This window comes from Gobio gobio (assembly GCF_949357685.1).
Source record: "Gobio gobio genome assembly, chromosome: 9".
In the NCBI taxonomy this organism is placed as follows: Eukaryota; Metazoa; Chordata; class Actinopteri; order Cypriniformes; family Gobionidae; genus Gobio; species Gobio gobio.
Window position 1 is genome coordinate 49,571,202 of NC_137115.1, and position 24,127 is coordinate 49,595,328.

The 24,127-nt window shown below is 37.5% G+C and overlaps 1 protein-coding gene across 1 annotated transcript; it reads right to left on the reverse strand.

The window, feature by feature from the left end:
* Positions 1 to 16,859: 16,859 nt before the first annotated feature.
* On the reverse strand, positions 16,860 to 23,553 carry lmo2 (LIM domain only 2 (rhombotin-like 1)). Its single transcript, XM_079826212.1, has 3 exons — positions 22,990 to 23,553; positions 20,110 to 20,325; positions 16,860 to 17,591 (listed from the first exon to the last, which is right to left on the reverse strand). The coding sequence occupies exons 1-3, from the start codon at positions 23,028 to 23,030 to the stop codon at positions 17,369 to 17,371; spliced, it is 480 nt and encodes a 159-aa protein (XP_079682338.1). The 5' UTR covers positions 23,031 to 23,553; the 3' UTR covers positions 16,860 to 17,368.
* Positions 23,554 to 24,127: the final 574 nt, after the last annotated feature.

Consider the following 24,127-nt stretch of genomic DNA (forward strand, 5'->3'; position numbering starts at 1 on the left):
AAAGAAAAATGAAGAACAATTTTGGTCAATGACTCGTAAAGCCACATAAGTCAGGTTTTTAGGTACTGGTTAAAGCTAAGTGTTGCAAACAAAAGACCCTCTCATTGACTTTTTCACTTTACGCCTTAGGCTCACGCGCCCTGCCCACTGATAGCTTATTGAATTACAGCTAATATTTCAATTGATATCACATGGAACGAAAAAGTTTTTTAGTCACCCCTCTGGCTCTCAAATGCCTTCGGTTCACTTTAGATGATAAGAGCTAACTTTAGTCTTGATTCCCAGCTGTTCTGCTAAGTCTTATAGACAGGCCTTGACTGTACAGGACAGTGACTGGCTTATTGTTTATGGGAGAAGTTCAATAATGTAATTATCATATGTAATTATACAAGCTGTAATTGAGCTACAGACTTTTACTGTAGAGTCTAAAGAAGGTTCTGTCCTTTTTACCAAAGACAAACGTTTTCACTGTGGCGCAATACAGAGGAGAGAATGATTATGGGATATAGCAGCAAAACTTTGGTAACATTTAGTGTAGGGTCCAATTCTCACTATTAACTAGTTGCTTATTAGCATGCGTATTACTATAGTGGCTGTTTATTAGTACTTAAAAAGCAAATCATTTATGCCTTATTATGCATGTATTCTACATCCATTAACCCTACCCAATACCTAAACTTAACAACTACCTTACTAACTTAATATTAGGAGTTTATTGAGGCAAAAGTCATAGTTAATAGTGAGTATTGAACCCTAAACTAAAGTGTGACCAACACTTGTTACCATGAACCTGCATAATACCAAGGATATATAGCAGTTCATTGGTCTAAAAGATTCTGTGCAGTCTCCCTGGCTTTGTATTTATAAATGCCAACAAAGCTATATGGCTTTGTGTGGAGGAATATGAACACTTATTTTTTTTTTTCAAATCAGGCTTCAAACCCCTATGTGGCTATGAGTATTGTCTCTGGAACTTGTGTTTTGAATACTAACAGATCTAAATTCATCTCTGCCTTTATTTGAAGAAATGACAGAGATGGAATACATCATGTTAGAATAGGATTTTCAGAGTCGAACATGATTATGATTTTATACTTTACACACACACACACACACACACACACACACACACACACACACACACACACACACACACACACACACACACACACACACACACACACACACACACACACACACACACACACACACACACACACACACACACACACACACACACACACACACACACACACACACAGTGTGTGTATATCAGTATAATGGTTTTTATACTGTACAAACTGTACATTCTACCCCTCTACCCATCACAGGAAACATTCTGCATTTTTACATTTTTAATAAAACATTGTTTAGTATGCTTTTAAAGCTAAATTTTTAATGTTCATGTTTACGTCGCAATACCAGTGTAATACCTGTGTCATTATACAAATTTGTGTCCTCATAAATCATAAATCACAAACACACAGACACACACACACACACACACACACACACACACACACACACACACACACACACACACACACACACACACACACACACACACACACACACACACACACACACACACACACACACAGACAGAGACAGTCAGACACACACACACACAGACAGACACACACACACAGACGCACACACAGACGCACACACACAAAGTTTACTTTGTTTTTATATACAGATAAATTTACATTTTATAACCCTAACCCGCACACCTAGAAAACTTTATTTTTTATACCTGTTTTACAAATGAGGACATCCCCAAAAGCAGGTTTCTGGAGATTTTGTCAAGTTTTGATCACTTCTGGGTATGTGTTCCCAAAATATGGTTAAGTAGGTACACACACACACACAAATACACACACGCAGTATATGTGTTTTACATGGACTCTCCGTAATGATTTTTGTACTGTAAAAACTTTATATTCTTTCCCCTTTCACTAACCCCACCCCTAAACCCATCACACAAACATTTGGCATATTTTGACTGTCAAAAAAAAAAAACTGTGTTTTTAAGCCATTTGGTGTAAACCATGTTTACGTTGTAATACCCATATCATTACACACATTTGTGTCCTCATAAACCATAGACACAAGAACAAACACACACGCACACAATTTGTTCAAAATTCCAAAAAATTTAAATTTTAGGATTTTTAATTTAAAATGATTAAAATTGTATATATTTTAATATCCTTATCTTTGCAGTATGTTGGTAAATAAGTTGCTTTTTTATTACAATTTTTTTTGCTAACACCTTACAATAAGGTTTCATTTGTTAAAACTGGTTAACTACACTGTAAGAAATCCAACTTATGTTTTGTATGACAAATTCCGCTTTTAAAGTTTATTCAACTATTTAACATGAAAAAAGTTTGTACAACTAATTGACCCTAAGTTGAGAAAACTCAAAAATGTTCTGCAGCTGGTTGCCTTAAACTTGTAAGTTTTCTCAACGTTTTTTTTTTTTTTACAGTGTACACTAGTTAACATGAACTAACAATCCTCAGTCAAGATTTACATTTATACATTTTAATCAAAAGTTGTTAACATTATTAATGCACTGTGAACTAACATGAACATTTTTATCTACTACTACACTTTAAAAATGTATTTTCATGATTTATCACAACTTTTTTTATTTTGTCAAATCAACTTAGATAATGAATGTGGTTCAGATACTATTTTGAGTTTATGTTGACTAAACCAATCTCCTTCATTGCATTAACTCAAATTCTTAATTTCAATGAACTCAACATTTTAAGGCAACCAGGTTACTTAAATGTTTTAAGTTTTTATAACATTAACAAAGGTTAATAAGTACTGTAAAATATTGCTCATTAGTTTATGTTAGTTTATCCTTTAACTCATAAACGGGACCTTGTTGTAAAGTATAACCATTTAAAAAAAAATATATACATTCATACATTCTTACCTTTTTTAGTGTCGTTGGGTTCCCAGCAGTGCAAATTAAGTCCTGTCACCCATCAAAATGGCGTCTGTCATGAACATTTGTTATTGCAACAGCCAAATCCACTTGTCTAGTCTTTTAAATAAATTTAACTTAAAAAGTATCTCGAAAGGGCACACATCTAAAAAGCCTAAACATTACTCAAGATAATACACACACCATTTAATTGTAAAAAACATGTGTTTACTACAACATTATGTTAATTAAGTTACTCAAAATATTAAGTACCAAAGTACCAAACATAGATTTATTTGTTGAAAATGTAGATTTTGTTGTTGTTGACACAGAGTAATTTTTCCCAGGGTGGAGCACTTATATGCTGCCTTCACGTGCTATTGGAATTATAAAAAAAATACGAGTTTCCTAGGTAAAAATTGCACATGAACGCCCTCTGATATCATGTTTACCACTGGGAAGTTCGGAAATAATTTTGATACCCAAATTCTCGAGATGGGTGTGTCATAAACTTTAAACATGGTGGCGGGGAGAGCTACTGCTGGGACAGTTGAGGTTTTATTAGTTTTTTTCCCCAAAACAGCTCGTCTTGTCTTGACTAATCTAGTGCATAATTACATGTACGAGTAATCATTTGAAGCGTATTGTATGTTTGATAAACTCCGAAAATAGCCTGCATTTGACTGAATCGGCAGAAAGCGGACCACCTGGAATGTTTATATGGTTGTCAGTGCATGGGACACTACATAAGATTTTCCCAATAAATAGACAAGAACAAACCTGGTGTCCACCACGATCCCTGTTCATTCCGACAACAAAGCACTTGAATTCAACAAGCTCGTAATCACGACTTCTAAAGTGGGAATTAGGACATTTCCGAAGGCAGTGAAGGCAGCATTAGATCTCAGTCTCCCATCGCAACGTGGAGCCACCACTGAAAATGACACATCCTTCTCAACTTTTGGTTCAGATTTATGGTATGGGCTAGTCTGTTAACTGTAAATCATCATGGCTGAGGGGGTGAAGGCTGTAAAGTTTAGAGTAATGTGTAAACAATTACGTATTGTGCAAAATAGTGAGGCAGCAGAAGACAACAGAAGAACACAATCCAGGCTGATTCTGGTATCACACACAAATGAGCTATGGAGATTTGGAGGGAAAGATGCAGATGGAATAAATAATAGAAGAAAATTCCCTGGATAATGAAAAACATTTCTTCCCTGTTTTGGACGGGGTTTGGTTCAGTGATGTTTTATCACCCGTCTGTTTATCCCAGTTTCATTTTCTTTCTATTGACCTGAGCCAGTTTTCTCACAGAACATTTACCCTGTCATTAGAGGCTTTGTCAAACTGTTTCATAGTCACGTAAAATAATTTTGTTTCCTAATCCACATGTGAAAAATGATACCCGAGGGGATGCCAGCCAAAAATAATTGCCGCAAATAACAAATCTATGGGCACATCAATATGGAGTTTCAAAAGACTATATGACAGCACCTTTGAACAAAGCATAGTCAGATCATAATGAACTGCAGATGCACATGTGGATGTTCTATGTTTCCAGATTTGTGCGTTTTTAAAGAGAGTACCAGTGCAATCTACCTTATGCTATCTTATAGATCCTTTAGATGTGGTTTGATCTCAATTTTGACATTTCAGTTCCTCATCGATTGGATGGCTTCAGTTTTATTATTATCCCATAGATTGTATCTTCAGTCAGCAGCTGAGATCTGATAGAGCCTTCAAGCTTTAGACAGCTGGACTCCAGACCAAGTGTTCTTCCTTTTTTCTTTCCTTTTATCTGCCATCACGCTAAATGTAAACCTTTTAGATGATGCACCCAAGAAGATTCAGATCCTTAAGTCCAACAGGAATTCTGTGGCTCAAATGTTCATGTGGGTCTGGCTTTAAAACCTTTAATCTTCGCCATCAGGCAGGCCCTTACAGAAGAAGCTCCGGTTGTTGGGTCAGTCCAATCCAGAAACACTCACAGATGGGAAGCATTCCGAAAAAACGTACAACTCCAGAAACATGTGTAAAAGCCACTGATGGAATGGAAGAAGATTTATGTTCCACAGTAGAGCTGCATCAGCATCTCAACTTATCATTTCTCACACAGTAGTTTCAAAGAGTATATCTTGAACACTATTTTGTTGTGTGATTGTCAAAGAAAATAATCTAAGTTTGATCATGGTTTACATCTTACAATAGTGAAGAAATATAGAAGAGACCGGGGCTAGTTGTCACACGGGAAAGTTCCCACAAAGGCTATATCTGGTCTAACACTATTGTTGACACAATATAGATGGAAAATGGTGGAAATATCTTTAATATCCAGAAATTTACTTTACAAAATGAATCCATATGTATAGTATTGACTAAACTAAATGTGTGGCAAAAGCCTGTCTTCCCTATATTAAAATGCAGTTTAAAAAATATGTTAACACTTTACATCAAAGAACAATGAACAATGTATTTCTTACAACATCCATTAATCTTTGTTAGTGTTAGTTAATAAAAATAGTGTTATTCATGTAAGTTCAATGTTAAAGGAACACTTTTGTTTATGGATAAGTCCATACCCTTCTCATCTCCGTGCGTGCCATAACTCTGTCTGACGCACCCACCGCTAGCCTAGCTTAGCACAAAGACTGGAGGTAAATGGCTCCAGCTAGCCTACTGCTCAATAAGTGACAAAATAACACCAACATTTTCATGTTGTGATGTGTATAGTTACATCGTGTACTAATGCCGCGTTCCAGGCAACCCGTGTTTTTCCAACCTTCTACCCGTGAAAGTGCACTGGAACGGCAGCCAAACCCGTGACTTCCCACCCGTGAACTCGTACTAGATCGATGTACTCCCAGTTACGAGTTTTGACGTCACATAGCCCGCGAAGCAACAATGGCAGCCCCTACGGATGCAGTGTTTATGAAACAAATATACAAATAACGTCAAATAAAAGGTATAATAGCTTTTCTTGCCGTCTGCGCTGTTTTTCTCCTCCGTTTCCATCAAATAAGCAAGGAGTAAGCACCTTTGGCGTTAGAAATGATTGTAAATGAGCATAAGCCCCGTACGGTCCGCCATGCTTTGTTTTACATCTTACTACCACACAATTCCTTGCGCTCAGGCAGTTTGGCGTGACTTTGCCTGGAACGCTACAAAGTCGTGAGTCGTGGTTTGAAGTTGTAATTTACGGGCTCAGAAACCTGCCTGGAACGCAGCATCAGACCGACGGAAAAGGAAAAGTTGCGATTTTCTAGACCAATATGGCTAGCCTAGGAACTATACTCCCATTCCTGCATAATAATCAAGTAATTTTGTGCCGTACCATGAGTGCAGCGGCGCAATGATATTACACAGCGCCTGAAAATAGTCCCCAGCACACTCTCTGTGCAAGCAGGTTGTCACGTTGGTTATGTTGACGGAAGTTAGCCTATTTTCAGGCGCTGTGTAATATCATTGCGCCTGTGCACTCATGGCACTGCACAAAGTTCCCATTTTATTACGCAGGAATGAGAGTAAAGTTCCTAGCCATATCGGTCTAGAAAATCACAACTTTTAATTTTCCGTCGGTCTTACGATGTAACTATACACGTCACAAAATGTAATAGGAAAATGTTGGTGTTATTTTGTCACTTATTGAGCAGTAGGCTAGCTGGAGCCATTTACCTCCAGTCTTTGTGCTAAGCTAGGCTAGCGGTGGGTGTGTCAGACAGAGTTATGGCACACACGGAGATGAGAATGATATGTATGGACTTATCTAACTACGAATACAGTGAATAAGCTAAAGTCCCAAAAAGTCATCATGTTCCTTTAACAAATACAACTTTTGATTTATGATAATGTATTAATACATGTTGAAGTGAACATCAGCTAATCAGCTAAGATTAATAAATGCTGTAGAAGTATTGTTGTTTGTTAATGTTAACTAATAACTAGTGTTAATAAATGAAACCTTATTGTAAAGTGTTACCAAACATACAACAAAATTTTAACTGAAGAAAGTGTTTATTTACATATTTTAAATGTAAATATATTTTGTACATCCATATCTATCTATATCTATATCTATATCTATATATATATATATATATATATATATATATATATATATATATATATATATATATATATATATATATATATATATATATATATATATATATATATATATCGTTAAAATTGTGCAGGATAGACGACGATGTTAAAGTCATTAAAGTAAAACAAAATTACAATATGACAATACAAGAACAAAAAGGAGGGCTAAAGAACGGAACACAAAAAATAATAGATTAGCCTAATAAAGGTTAAAGGGGCTGTATATGTAAGAATTGTTATGTATTAACGGCTTTTTGTATTGCTAATGTGTGAACAGCTTGTAACGAAAATTAAAAAACAACACCTTCCCCGACTTCCTCTATAAAAGCCTGTAGACTGATTTTTTTTGTTAAGGACTCGGGTCGTTTTTGCCGGGAAAATCAAAAACATGTGATGTTCACGCGCACTCCCAAGAACCTTTCCTCCGTTTAATGACACATGAAATGAATTGTTTATAGGCTACAATGTTCAGGATAGTGACGAAAGAGCTATTCTGCAAAGTAATGTCAATGCAAAGAAAATGGATATAGTTTAATTCAAACTATAGTCTCACGTCAGACAGGCTAGACATGGAGGGACAGCAAGCTCTCAGATTTCATCAAAAAATAATCTTCATTTGTGTTCCAAAGATGAACGAAGGTCCAGGTTTGGAACGATATGAGGGTGAGTAATCAATGACCGAATTTTCATTTTTGGGTGAACTGTCCCTTTAAGACAAAATAATGAATGAAAACAACAGCTTAGCCTATATATTTGGAAGTCTTCTGATACATTTTCTTAAATAAACTTAATCTTCTTTCACTTTTAACTTTGTTAAAATTAAAGAATTACAGTAACAATGTTTTGTGTTTATAAAACAAAAAAATATTAGCTTTGTCTTGAGGCACTTGCATTGAAGAATATAAAAGAAATTGCTAAAATAAAAAAATACAAATATATATTCAATAAAAAGGTGTACATCTTCAATCATTATACCAAAGGTTATGTAATTTCTAGTAAACTCAGACACAAAATGAATGGAAATTTAAAGTAAATCATACATGTATGTCAATGCCCATTTGTTTGGATATTTGGCGCCCCCCTCTGTTTATAGTGAGAACACCAGGGCTAAGGATCAAGAGCTCCACGAAAACAACTTCCACACACTTTAGAGGCTTTAAAGGCAGCTGCAACACATATTGACTGCCTCACAATTTCCATTAGTGGCATGGTGGCCTGTTTAACTGTTTATGAATGAGTGGAGGCACAGCAGAGGTGGTACAACTAACAAAAAAATGTCTTTGACATGTGGAGTGGATGTGGTCAGTCCAGCCAAGCCAGGTTCACTGCAGCTCTGTTAACACTGTCTCAACACTGGCTTCTGGTAAAGCTCAGCATCAGAACTCTTTCAAAGCTGGGCAGTGGGATGGAAAACACATAATAGCATTCAAACTCTGTTTAGAGCCTTTGGCTTTCAGAAGTCTCGCTTTCCCCCTCATGCAGGTCTCCTGAACCCTGTGACCTCCAAGGTATGGGCAATATAGCATACATACATTATATGTATATTTTTCAGTTGCTTGTTTATTTTTTTTCTGGTGTGACTGGATGTAAATGAGAACGTTCTCTCAATAGCATCAGGCCTTAAGTTGGCTGATGTGATTAGATAGTATCTGACCAGTTGTTCTCATTCTCACTACTGTCTATGATAGTGGTGTTTCACTTAAGTGAAGTGCATACGCATTTTCCTGAAAGAAACATTTAAATTAATATCAAAATAACTGGATTAAAATGAAAATATTATCTAACATGACTGATTGACCTGTGTACGTTAAAGGATTAGTTCACTTTAAAATAAAAATTAGCCCATCATTTTTACTCACCCTCAAGCCATCCTAGGTGTAGTATATGACGTTCTTCTTTCAGACGGATACAATCGGAGTTATATTAAAAAATGCCCTGACTCTTCCAAGCTTTATGGCAGTGAATGGGAGCCCAAAAAAGTGCATCCATCCATTATAAAAGTAATCCATACGGCTCCGGAGGTTAATAAAGGCCTTCTGAAGGGAATCGATGGGGTTGTGTAAGAAAAATATTTATATTTAACATGTATAATTAAAAATATCTAGCTTCCACCAGACCGCCTTCTGTATTCAATTTACGAAAACTGGCGTAATGATGACGTCGGACGTAGCATAAACGTTTTGAACTGCGAGAGGCGTTACACTTTCTTTGTATGTTGAATACGGAATGCGGTCTGGCGGCAGCTAGATATTTTACTTTAAAAAGTTTTAAAAATGGGTACTTTTCTTACACAAACCCATCAATTCGCTTCAGAAGGACTTTATTAACCCCCTGGAGTCGTGTGGAGTAGGCTACTTTTACGGTTGCCACCCATTCTCGTGAAATACGGAATCGTCACATATTTATAGGCAAAATGATGATTACGTTTTGGCAGTTTTGTTGCGGAGTCTCAAGAACATGCGCTGTAAACTTGCGCGGTTTTTTTAAAACGTGTCGAGCTCGCGTCTACCGTTTGAACGCAAGAGTATCTCCAGATATAGTACTGAAAAAATGCATCAATGGGTCTATCCAGTAACTCATGATCACTTAACCACTTAAACTCTAATAATTTTGTTATTTTTATAAAGCATAAAGAAACAGAACAGTGAACGAAATCCTAGGTCTAGTTCTAGTTGGGAAATAATAATTTTGGGACTATTTGCAAATAATATTTGCATTAATTTGTGTCACATTTATCGTTAGTCTCGAGATTCTTCCTGTTAGTGAATAAAAACATAGATCCGCAATCAGCATTTGAATTCCTTAGTGGTCTGGTGGTAGAACTTTTGTAAACCATTTTGAAGGTTACAGGTTCTAATCCGCCCTCATATAGTTTTTCTTCTTCATTAAAATAAAAGATGTTCTATGATTGTATATTAAGAGCATGGACACGTTTGTGTGCATTTTGTTTTGTGATTTCACCGGAAAGATAGATAGATTGACGCGCGTGTCTGTGTGAAGACTGAACGAGCCAAAAGAAAACGTAAACCCTGCCTACTTTGATTTTAATTGGCCATCTCAATCATTTGGGCGGAGTTATGTAGCTCCTCCCCACTAGAACTCCAGAGAGGAGGGGCGAGTAGGCTTGTTCGACTTATACAGGTATGCGCAGACCGATCGGCGGCTGACTTGAAGCAGTGCATGCCGGTTCGAAATTTTGTCCGACTTAAGGCAGCGCTGACGCCACGTGACGTATGGCATCAAAGTACAGCGAGAGCGATTCGAGAGTAGTCGTCTAATACAGCCGGTGCAGTTTCTCCTGAGCAGCTGCACGGACTGCGATGACGACACAGCTGTTCCACGATTGGCCAGATTCACCGCATGACAGCTATCACGTGTGTTTCGTGTTTATTCTAAAACCACTAATGCACACAAATCAGTTTTTTATAACGGTTAAAACCTCTTTTCATATAGTCGCGATGTTATATAGTCATGTTTATCAAAAATAAAACTGATTTAAAAAAACATAGACCCCACTTCATTGATAGTGTAGGTTTATATGTTGAACAAACAGACGCTGTAAATTAACTTTTTTCACTTTTAAATAAACTTTTGCTGATAATTTACTCACCCCCATGTCATCTAAGATGTCCATGTCTTTCTTTCTGCAGTCAAAAAGAAATTAAGGTTTTGGATGAAAACAGTCCAGGGTATTTCTCCATATAATGGACTTCAATGGGCCCCAAACGGTTCAAGGTCCAAATGAGTTTCAGTACAGCTTCAAAGGGCTTTAAACGATACCAAACGATGAATAAGGGTCTTATCTAGCGAAACGATCAGTTTCTGCGAGAAACCGAGCAGTATTTATGCTTTTATTTTACCTCTTATCAGACGAACGTGATCATCTCTGAGCTCAGCCATAACTTCCACGAAGTGAGGTCAAAATACGAGCGTGGTCATACAACCCCAAATCAGAAAAAGTTGGGACAGTATGGAAAACGCAAAAAAAAAAAGAAGTGATTTCTAAATTTACTTTGACTTGTATTTCATTGCAGACAATATGAACACAAAATATTTCATGTTTTGTCTGGTCAACTTCATGTCATTTGTAAATATGCATCCTTTCCTGTCATTCAGACCTGCAACACATTTAAAAAAAAGTTGGGACAGTAAAGCATTTACCACTTTGTAATGTTGCCATTCCTTTTCACAACACTTAAAGGTGGGGTAGGTAAGTCTGATCTAAAACACTTTTGTCCAAATTTGTTTAAACTGTCTTTATATGTCAATACATAATTAAAATTTAAGTACTCTGAAAAAGAGAGTATAAAAATCGAGTGACTCTAGACTTTTTAATCTGCAATAAACACCGCTCATTATTTTCGTTCGGGCCGAATCAAGTGATTGGCTTGGGCGACTGTCACTCTCTCTCGCTACCATGGCTACCGCCGCTTTTGCTCCAGGATCTGCCCACATGTGCGCCCCAGTGTTGCCAAGACGGGCTACTTCAAAAACTGTTGCCGCGGGCTGTTTTTCATGTCAGCGGGTTGAAGCGACCCCAATTATGTGATGTTTTGCCCCGGGATTTGCGAATTTTAGCAGGCAGCCCTACCAAAAAGACACATATTTTACCCCCCAAATGCGATTTTTACCGGAGAAACACGATCAGGCTTGTTTTGGGCTAGTTTTGAGTAGCAATTGGCGGATTTTGTTGTGAAAACCTGGCAACCCTGACGCACCCGTTTGAGTTCAAGAGGCTGTATTTCTGCTGGACAGGTAATCTTTCATTTTGATTATAAATTTTTTTGGTTTATGTTTTCATGAAGCATGTCTCACTAGCACACGTAGCTGCCTAATATAGCTAACATAACATTACTTAGCATAAAGTTACAATGTTATACACCTAGCGAGCCATTAATAGAGATGATAAATACTCAATATGCTTAGCTCAAGTTGATCGCTGTCGTGTTGAATTTCGAAAAATATAACTTTAGATAACAAAATGCATGTGTAAAAGCTAGTACACTGCATCCAGGAACTTTTTAGCTTTAGCTACTATCCTCTGTCTAAACTCTTCTACCATGTTCACCGGGAACTTTACCTGCACGTTTATCTCGGCCCTTGGTTTGTTTTTATATACTCTACCAATGTTTTTATCTTGTATCTGTGTGTGTCGTAGACACTGTGTTGTGTGTGCACAACTTTACCAGTATCGTTATTCTAGCTTGAGAGTGAGTACTAAAATACATCTTATTTGTTTATATTCATAATGATAAAGTTAGATTTTTTTATTACATGTGATTCTGACATGATGTCACTACATGCACTCCGCTCCTTCTTCTCCGCTCGTCTCAGGTAAATAATGCGTCTTCCTCCAGCAGCTGAGCTGAGCTGATCGCGATCGGTGTAGCGCGTTCATGTGTTTTGGGGGCGTGGCTTTGGAAAGAGCCCAGAAGGGAGAAGGTGGAGTGAATGGAAATAATGAGCTGTCTTTAAAACAGTCACAGTCGTGAGAGGTCTACAGGCACTCAATTTTCATACTTTCTTTTTCAGAGTAATTACATTTTAATTATGTATTGATATATAAAGAGAGTTTAAACAAATTTGAAAAAAAAAGTTTTTTAACCAAATCCTTCCTACCCTACCTTTAAAAGACAGTTCAGGTGTAATTTTTTTCAGATTCTTCTTGCAAACAAGTCTTAATGTGGGCAACAGTACGGGGTCTTCGTTGTCGCATTTTGCGCTTCAAAATGTGCCACACATTCTCTATTGGAGACAGGTCGGGACTGCAGGCAGGCCAGTCAAGTACCCGTACCCTCTTCTTCCGCAGCCAGGACTTTGTAATGTGTGCAGAATGTGGTTTTGCATTGTCTTGTTGAAATATGCATGGACGTCCCTGGAAAAGATGTCTTCTTGAAGGGAGCATATTATGCTCCAAAATCTCTATGTACTTTTCAGCATTAATGGTGCCTTCACAGAAGTGCAAGTTACTTTTGCCAAGGGCACTGACACAACCCCATACCATGACAGACACTGGCTTTTGGACTTGTTGCTGGTAACAGTCTGGATGATCCTTTTCTTCTTTGGTCCGGAGCACACGGTGTCCATTCCTCCCAAAAAATACCTGAAATACTGATTCATCTGACCACAGTACACGTTTCCACTGTGTGATGGTCCATCCCAGATGCCTCCGAGCCCAGAGAAGTCGACGGCGCTTCTGGACACTGTTAACATAGGGCTTCCTTTTGGCACAGTACAGTTTTAACTGGCATTTGTGGATGTAACTACGTATTGTGGTACTTGACAAAGGTTTGCCAAAGTAGTCCTGAGCCCATGTGGTGATATCGCTTATAGATGAATGACGATTCTTGATGCAGTGCCGCCTGAGGAATCGGAGATCACGGTTGTTCAGCTTAGGCTTGCGCCCTTGTCCTTTACGCACGGAAATTCCTCCAGATTCCTTGAATCTTTTATTATGTTATGCACTGTTGAATGTGAAATATCCAAATCTCTTCCTATCTTTCTTTGAGGAACATTGTTTTTAAACATTTCAATAATTTTCTCACGTATTTGTTGGCAAACTGGCGATCCTCGGCCCATCTTTGCTCCTAAAGGATTAGACCTTTCTTTCTTGTCCTTTCTTCCTTTCTGCTTTTGTACCAAATCATAATTACAATCACCTGTTGACATCACCTGTTTCAAATCACATCATTATTTAACCATTTTACCTCCTTACTAGCCCTAAATTGCTCCTGTCCCAACTTTTTTGTTGCAGGTCTGAATGACAGGAAAGGATGCATATTTACAAATGACATGAAGTTGACCGGACAAAACATGAAATATTTTGTGTTCATATTGTCTGCAATGAAATACAAGTCAAAGTAAATTTAGAAATCACTTCTTTTTTTTTTTTTTTGCGTTTTCTATACTGTCCCAACTTTTTCTGATTTGGGGTTGTAGACCTCATTAGCGCTTGTACGGATCAATCTAATTAGGCATCTACAATTGATATATCTATGACCACGTTCGTATTTTGACCTCACTTAGCGGAAGTTATGGCTGAGCTCAGAGATGATCACGTTCGTCTGAAAAGAGGTAAAATAATAGCATAAATACTGCTCGGTTTCTCGCAGAAACTGATTGTTTCGCTAGATAAGACCCTTATTCATCGTTTGGTACTGTTAAAGCCCTTTGAAGCAGCACTTAAACTGTCATTTGGACCTTGAACCGTTTGGGGCCCATTTAAGTCCATTATATGGAGAAATACCCTGGACTGTTTTCATCCAAAACCTTAATTTCTTTTCGACTGCAGAAAGAAAGACATGGACATTTTGGATGACTTGGGGGTGAGTAAATTATCAGCAAAAGTTTATTTAAAAGTTAACTAATCCTTTAAGCAGTGCATGCAGTATTGAATGAAAATGTCTCTGAAACGTCTGTGTATTTGACAAATATTGCATTTATTTCACTTCAGCTGTGAAAAACACAGCGCGAGCGTCACTGCGGGAAGCAGAAAGTGTCCGACTTCACGTCTCCGTTTGCAGCTCCTCCCCGCCTGCACGCGGCTACTCTCGCCGATCGGTTCCATCCAGACGATGTCGAACACACCTGATGTCATTTGTGCCTAATGGCTGGAGCAAGAATATCCAACCACACCCTAACCCTACCCACAACTCTATCCCTCCACCCCATTGGAGCTCCAGAGACGAGGAGCTGAATGTCATTCGACTCTGCAGTGAGTACCACTTGATCATTTTGACATTTATGAGCGCCGTTGGACCTGAGGCAGGCCAGACTAAAAATTTAACTTTTAAAACTTCTTGTAATCCTAACATACAAAGCGCTGTAAAATCGTGAATGGAGTGCAGGAGAGCAGTGCAATAATTTCAAATATTGGGGTGGGGGGGCAATTTGGCCATTTCTAATTATTATGGAGGGGGACTTGTTACGACCCTGATTCAAATAGTTAAATGAAATTGTACAAATATTTCACAATTTTACTGTTTTTACTCTATTTTTCATTAAAGGGTAACTAAACCCCAGCTCAGCTCTTAACTCCTCCCACTGGCAATATTTGACAGTGAAGCGGAGACAGAGGGGATGAACCGAGGGCGGGACTGAGAGGGCACGTTACGGTATTGTTGTTCTTTACCACGGCAACCACTTGTGTGTCAGGGTTTGAAAGTGCATCTCAAGTATGAAAATGATCTGTACACATGACGGGCGGGAATAGAAGCCGTTCTCATCATGTGATTGGGGAAAAAATTTCTGAGGGTGTGGTGAGCTCGTGCCAGGGGCGCGGATAGTGAGCCGTTGGAAGAACCATCATGCGTCACGATGACCTACAACGTCCAATAGGAAAATTCAACTGCAGTGGCCACCGTTCAACCTTAAGTGGGCAGCACTCAGACGGTTTTAAAAAATATGGACGACACGACTTCATTGACTTCCGCTGACCAGAGTTGAAGCTTTCGTAGGCCGCACACGGAGCTGACATCTTGGGACCGAGTCTGCGCAGTAGTGATCTCGGGACCGGAGTTATGAAAATCTTTATTAGGCGTTTCTCAATGTCAAGGAAGGATCCTCGGAAGCCAGAATTCCGAGGATGCTACGTCATCGACATCCGTCGAAGGGCTGTTCCAATGTCGAGGATCCTCGGAATTTCAACCAAGGTCTGAGTCCTTCGTTCGAAAAATATGCCATATACAGGAAAGGATGCATACGAGTAGACTTTGCGCACTTAGCGTTCTCAGATCACCCACAATCCTATGCGCGCAGCTTTGCTATCTTGTTCAAAAAATACAAAATATCGGACGTTGGCGGAGTCGGAGCGTTAACGGGGCAATATGCTTTCAGGTGTAAGTATTTACGTTACCAAACATTTGTTATAACCGTAGTAAATATAAGTAAAGTTTAACTTTTAAATGCCAGTACAAATTACAACCGTATTGATATTATACAAATGACGTTATTGATGGCTAACGGACCTTTTCACTGACGTAATGAGGCTGACGCGCACTTGCTAGCCTGTTCCATTTACGTGTTCTCCGAATGCTAAAGAGGAGCCTCGCCTAGCCTCTGAAGGAAGTGACTTGGAAGGACCAGTCCTGCAGAGGAAGGATCCTTGACATTGATAAACACCTATTGTCCACACAAGTTGCGCAGTAGAAAGCAGGAAGTAGAGGCGCGATTATCAAAAGCCCGCCCACACTCTCACATATGCAGAACAATTCATTATGATGGTGCGAAATAAACTGTAGAAAATGTAGAAATGAAAGCTAAAGCTCCAATCTTCTCCCGAAAAAATCTCAGCTGTCAATCATGACGTCACACCCCCCGTTTTTATAGCATCAAATAACTCACTAAAACTAAACTTATTTAAAAAACGAACACTTGAAATTAAATCATCGTAATAAAAACTGCCTAAAATGACAGAAACCATCTTTAGGAAACAATTATTTGAAGTGTAATTGAATTGTTTAGTGTGCCTCACGTCCATTCTAATACATGGAGAGGTGGGGTTTATGAGCTACACCGGGACCAACCACCGGGGGGGCGATCGAGGCGCAGAGGCTTCAGTTTCTGAGAGGAGCACTACAGGCTTGTTGTTTTACACCATATATTATAGAATTAAAACACTTTATACCCAAATGTCAAAACATTTACTCGAATCAATGAACAGCACCTAATAAAGCCCCAGTCTTGCAGATCATTAACTAAACAAAAGTTGGTTTAGGGTTTAGTTACCTTTTAAATATATGCAGCCTTGGTGAGCATAAAACTTCTTTCAAAAACATAAAGAAAATCTTACAGACACCAAACAGTAGTGTATACATGCCAATTCGTTTAAATAGTAATACTTTATTGCTTGTAGTATATATTTGAAATAGCATTTATTACTTATTGCCGTCTTTTAATATGTTGTTATTGGTAAGCGAGTCTCTCCTGTGTATACAGACACATTTGTTTGGAGTGGGAAAAATCCAGAGTATGGGTAATATTGTTTATTCAGGCTCTAAGAAAGATGTCTATACATATTATGGCGGTTGTGTTACAAATAACACTAATCTAACTTTCTGTGAAAGTAGCAAAGGGAATCAGCTTTTATTGCAATTAACATTACAAACCGTATTTATTAAAAATACACTAATAGAAAAACAAGTTCATGTTGCTGGTGGCAATTTATCGCAAGTTTAAATAAAAAATACAGAGATGATGTACATGGCGGGTGGCTCCTGGAGCTAGAAAGATAATTCTCCTTCTTCTTCTTTTTCTTTTAGTAAAGGGTTTCTTGCAAATGTTGACAGGATGTTACATTTTGTTCATGATTTAAGCAGAACACTATACCATGCTGCCGTTAAGTTTGGTCCACTCAAAAATGTCCTGCTCGCACACAATGTCTGAATTGATGAGCAGGTAGCGATCTCCAACGCAGAAGTGTTTCTGGCAGGCAGCACATTTGAAGCATTCGAGGTGATAGACTTTGTCACGGACACGCATGGTCATTTCAAAGGCCCGGATCCTCTTTTCACAGGAAGCACAGAGCCCGTCCTGACCAAACAGTCTGCAGAGAAGGAAACATACATATTAATGCACTTAACAGGTAGTAGTTAGTCACATACCAACTATTATGTTGAATTAAAATAATACGGTTTACTATAAACAGGGCCTGAACAGGGATTGTTTTGCACACAATTTTCGACATTCCCGAAAGTTACGCTTTTGACATGTTACTTTTGTTCATCCTGGAACAACATTCCCGTTCAAAACAGTCCTAATCCTATCTCTACCCCTAAACCCATAACTTATCCCTAAAATCAGAGGGAAATGATAGATGAATATGAATGGTGTAGAAGCCCCTAACCCTTGCTGTAAGGCTAAACATGACATTAACTGTAAATCTCTCAAATCTGATTGGTTGATTGGAATGTTCTTCCAGGATCAGCATCCCAGAAACATGTTGTACTTGATGAAATCACACTCACCCCATCACCACACACACAAACACACCATGTGGGTGAAAGTACATCCACGTACTCAATAAAAAAAAATATCAAAAGCATTTGAAAAATGTATATTCACAGTTTGTGAAAATATTAAATAAAATGAGAAAATATTTCTTAATTTGTCCATTTTTTCTATTTAATCGGTTTGCAATGATTACTTTTCATAGTGTAATTTTTGTTGAATCAGTTAAAACCAGTCAGTTGGACCAACAAACATCATAATCATTATTCAATATAATAGTGTTATATGGAGTAGTATATTTTGTAGTGCTGTTGGTGTTTACATAATATATGCGTGTGTACTGTATATAATTATTATGTATATATAAGTACACACACACATGCATGTATATATTTAAGAAATATTTGCATGTGTATACATATTTATATATTAATATTTGATATATAAATATAACATTTTTCTTAAATATATACAAGCATGTGTGTGTATTTATATAATAATTATACACAGTACACACACATATATTATGTAAACACAAACTTTCATTTTGGATGCAATTAATTGTGATTTATCAATTGCCCAGCACTTTTAATATTTTGTATTAAAAAAACAAAAAGCATACAAAAGATAGTCCCCATTTTTTGATTCATAGAAAAGACGTGAGAATTCAATGATTTTTGCACTGAACTAGGTAATATTCAGCGAAAAGGCCAAGGTTTATTCACCTACAGATTATTATACAGTAATTTACAAATGTCTTAAAGGGATAGTTCACCCAAAATGTATAATTCTATCATCATTTACTCACCCTCAAACTTGTTACAACCCTGTTTTTCTTTCTTCTGCTGAACACAAAAGAAGATATTCTGAAGAATGTTGGTAACTAAAAAAATCAATGGACCCCATTGACTTCCATGGTAATATTTTTTCCTACTATGGAAGTCAATGGTTTCCATCAACTGTTTGGTTACCGACATCCTTCCGAATATCATCTTGTTTAGCAGAAGAAAGAAATTAATTCAAGTTTGGAACAACTTGATGGTGAGTAAATGATGATAGAATTATCATTTTTGGGTGAACTATCCCACAATAGATGCTTCTCAAGAACATTCATTTTAACGCCAGGAAATACACGTGCAATTTATGTATATTTATTTACTTATTACATGTAAATTATGATTTGCTGAAAATGAAAGTCACCATTTTATGGAATACCACAGTATTTATAAATGATTTGCAGTGCATATCATTATTATTTTAAAATCCGTGTGACCTTGTAATCTTTAATCAAAATAACTTCCCCTCCTTTTTTTATTTTTATTTTATTATATATTTTTTTAATTGTTGCTCAAAACAACACACAAGCAATAATACATAATAACAGCATAGAAGAACAAAACAAAAACTACTGGGGGAATAATATAAATTAAACATATTAATAAATTATGAGAATTACATGACACTGAAAAATTGAAAAGAGGTATTTTTCAAGTTCTTTCACAAATATAAGGAAAAGATGTTTAGCATTTAGATATTTAGATTTATGAATGTTGAATTTAGTGAGTAACAAGATCAGATTAATGACAAAAAAATTGACCTTTTTTAGATTGATCATAATCAATGAAGCCTAGTACCACATCCTTCCAATACAACACACATTATTTAAAAATTCCATTCCTAATAAATCCTAATACATCTTGCCAAAACATAAGGGACAATGCCAAAAAAGATGAACTACAGTTTCATCCGAGTTGTCACAGAAAGAGTAACTGGAGGGAATATCCTTTTTTAAACTTTTTAGGTAGTGACTTGCAAGGTAACACTTATTAATTATTTTAAAAGAAATCTTTTACTTTATTGTTTAGATGTGGAAACATCTAAACTTCCCCTCCTTTTGCAACATCTCTGATGTGTTTACTTGGCGCGAGGGCGAGACAACCTGTCACTCAAACTTACAGCAATAATAAACCACAGCCATTCAATCAAATCCCCTCCTACATCGTTTCTTGTTCGAGAAGCGTTTCTCTCAGATATATGTCACAATAGGGAAGAAAATACTATCGCAACTGTTTCACGCCGACTTCAAATGCTCAATGCTCGCCTGCCAGTCTTACCTGAGGTAGTCTCTCCTACACAGCTTCCTGCCAAGTTTGTAGTAAAGCCTGCGGCCCACCTCCCCTAAGCGGCAGCCGCAGAGGTCACAGCTCAGGCAGTCTTCGTGCCAGTACTGCTCTATGGCCTTGAGGAAGAACCGGTCCCCGATGCTTTGCTGACAGCCGCCACAGGTCAGCAACGACGGCGGCATCTGAAGCACCTCATCGACGGGTTCCCTGTGGATCAACATGCGATGCACCATTACGGACAGCAGATGTCACTAGTGCGTAAGCTACTTTATTAAAAACACTCTATAGCCTGTGTGTGTTCCATAGCCTACAGATAAAAATGGCAAGCAGATGCTCTACCTTTTTGTAGATGTACCTACATTTGTTTTTGGCCTATAAATAAGCTGTAACCACTGACACGTGATCCCAAGGGAGAAAAGTGTTAAGTGCAGTAGGCAAATTATGTGCTTTGGGTCACTGCACACATTAGCCCGTATTCCCTCTGGTTAACATTTTTAACTAAATGTTTATTTTTATTCTATTTTATACAGAATTGTTACGTATAAGAAAAAGTCCAAACTGCACTTTTAACTCCTTTCAAGGATGATGTCTGTGCCAAAGCTTCATTAAAGGAAGCAAGTAAAACACCTCATGATACAGATAGGAGTGCCATTTTTGGTAGCCTATATGTAAAATGGATATGAATGTAGGCCTATTATTAAGATTTAAATAATTACAATATAAAAGACACACACACACACACACACACACACACACACACACACACACACACACACACACACACACACACACACACACACACATGTTGGGTTTTCATGTTTTATGGGCTTTCCATAGGCGTAATGGTTTTGATACTGTATATTCTATCCCCCTACACTGCCCCTGCCCCTAAACCTACCCATCTCAGGAGACATTCTGCATTTTTACATTTTCAAAAAAGATCACTTAGTCTGATTTATAAGATGTTTTCCTCATGGGGACCTAAAAATGTCCCCACAAGGACGAGGATTTTGGATATTGCCATCTTTGTGGGGACATTTTGTCCCCATAACGTAGGGATTACCAATCCACACACAGACACACACACAGACACACACACACACACACACACACACACACACACACACACACACACACACACACACACACACACACACACACACACACACGTGTTTTTGTGTTTTATAGGGACTACCAGGCATAATGATTTTTATACTGTACAAACTCTATATTCTCTCCCCTTACACTAACCCTACCCATCACAGAAAATGTTATGCATTTATACATTTTCTTAGTCTGATTTATAAGCTATTTTCCTCATGGGGGCAAAAAAATGTCCTGACAAGTTCAAGGATTTTGGATATTGCCGTTTTGTGGGGAAAACACACACACACACACACACACACACACACACACACACACACACACACACACACACACACACACACACACACACACACACACACACACACACACACACACACACACACACACACACACACACACACACACACACACAGCCTATTACTCTGTCATATAATCCTCACAATATGTCAGTGGCCCTGTTCTAAGTATTAAAATACTAATTTATTCACAATATACAAATACATAAAAAGAAATACACATTTTTCCAAGGAATTTATCATTCCTATTCTCCTAACAAATAATAGGAAATATAGGATTTATAAAATTATGTAAATTTATTGTTTGCTAATTTCTTTTGGGTCTTATAAAAAGCATTTTCCCCTATAGTTTCCAACCAGATACAACTGGTGATGGATAAAACTCATACTTTGACTTGTGTACTTTGAAAAGTGGCCAAAAAAAAGGCAAAAATTTGTGCCGTGTCTGTTTACAATCCTAAATTTAGAGACTTTTGCTCATAATAACAAATAGGGTAAGTCGGGGTAAGATGACCTAACCCCAACTTTTGATGAATGGCAACGCTATTTTTAATTTTGTCATTTCATCTGAATATCAACATTTGTGAGATTTAGTCAGTTTTGAGGTTAAGTGATCGAATTTTGTGTCTCTGGAAAATAGTGATCTATGACACTGCATTATGATGTTGAATATCAAAGTTTTTTTGTGTTTATTTGTTAATGAGGGATATGTGGACACATTAATGATTTGAAATTTGTGGAGTAAAAGTTATAGTTTTTATTTTTAAGTTAAAAATATACAAAATAAACAATTGGGGTAAGATGAGCCACCCAGTTATTCGGCATAGAAGGCCCCAAGTGGCATGTTGTTAGTGTTATTTTTTTTATATTGTAATTAATGGGGTAATTATTCAGTACTTCCATGAATTGACATCTTCGCTTTCATTACAACCTATAGGTTAGTTGAGTGAAATCGTTCAATTTGCATTCATAGTGTTGCTATTATGACATATCTTCAATTAAAATATGGACAGTTAAATATGCAGCCTAAATATCCACATGCCTAAGTCACAGAATCATTTTTGGTTATTCAACAAAATTGTCAAAATTCTATTTTAAATTTAGAATTTTACATGAATGACACTAAAACATAAATATTAATAAGAATGATATCAAAAGGCATTTAAAAATTCTGTAAACGTTTAGTAGTGGGGTAAGATGGCCTCTTGTTATAATTTAATTTTTACATTTTGTTCTATAAATTAGCAAATGTTTCTATACATTTCCTATAATCACATGCTAAACTAAAAATAATATCTAAATATGTAAAAAAAAATTGCACAAGTAAATGCACATTGCTCTTAAGGGGGGCATCTCCCCCATGTCACCCTAAGGTAGTGCGCTTATTTTAGTTGTCTATATATCCTACAATAAACATTTTTGAATGGAAAAAAATATGGAAAGCTAAACAATAATATGAATGACTTACTCGTTCGACTCCAGTGTTTTCCGTTCAATTGTAGATGCCATATTAAATATGGTTCAGGAATAATTCAGTACATGTGATATGTCCCAAACTCGCAGTGCTGAGAGACCATCAACGTCCTGCTGAATGACCGCTTCAGAGATGCACCTGCTTTGCTGCCTTCTTAGTGCACTAGAGATCAACAGCCCATAGCACACATCACGTACGTGCACCCAATGCTGTCCATCAGATTCCTGTCTCCAAGCATTCAGTCCTCATGCTGTATGTTGTGTATGCATAATACGTGCTCTCACGCAGATGTCCCTCAAACGCGTTGTTTATTTACTCCAGTGCAACTGCGCGATAAACGCAGCGTTTACGTCAAGCGTGTCTCCTCACAGCAGCACTGTCCCATACGGCTGCTGTCTGTGGTCCCGTTAATGTAGTGGAGCAGGTATTTTTAAATGGCCCTGCCCCCTCAGTTTCTGCTTTCTTTTCCGACTTCCTGCTCACGACCGCTCGACAATGAGAGGAAATAGCGCTCCTACATGCCGCTACAGTCAATTATAAACCCGACGACTCGTGACTGGAGATGTCACGAGCTCAAACAGACAGACTCCTCAGCAAATGGACTACCAGTGATCCAAACAATAGAGGGATTTAAGAAACAAATAGCTATAGAATTAACACCAGAGCGGTGATGTTTACCAATTGCTAAGGACACAGCTGCAACATAATTAATGAAGGGAGTCCGGGGCTGGTTGTCACAATGGTTGTGTATGTTTTAAAGATCAGAACTCGGTTACATTGAATTATTTTCTCCACGCTATTCTAGCATTACCATATTAGCACACATTTAAGCTTGAGACAAGTTATCAGGTAGGCTATAAAGTAACTACATGGGTTAAGGTTAGGTTTAGGTGTAGGTTCAGCAGAAAATAGGCCTGTAATAGTACATAGGACTGTAAAATAAAGTGCTACCAATAATTTTGTAAATCTTTAAAATATTTTTTTTTGTAGGCAAGATATTTGAGCCAATACAATAATCGAGTTTCAAAAATACACTTACCCCGTGGCCTTCACAATGTTAACCTTGATAAAGTACTGTTAAAGTCATAATCGTATGTAAACACTAACACTTATGAAAAATTAAAAGAGAAAG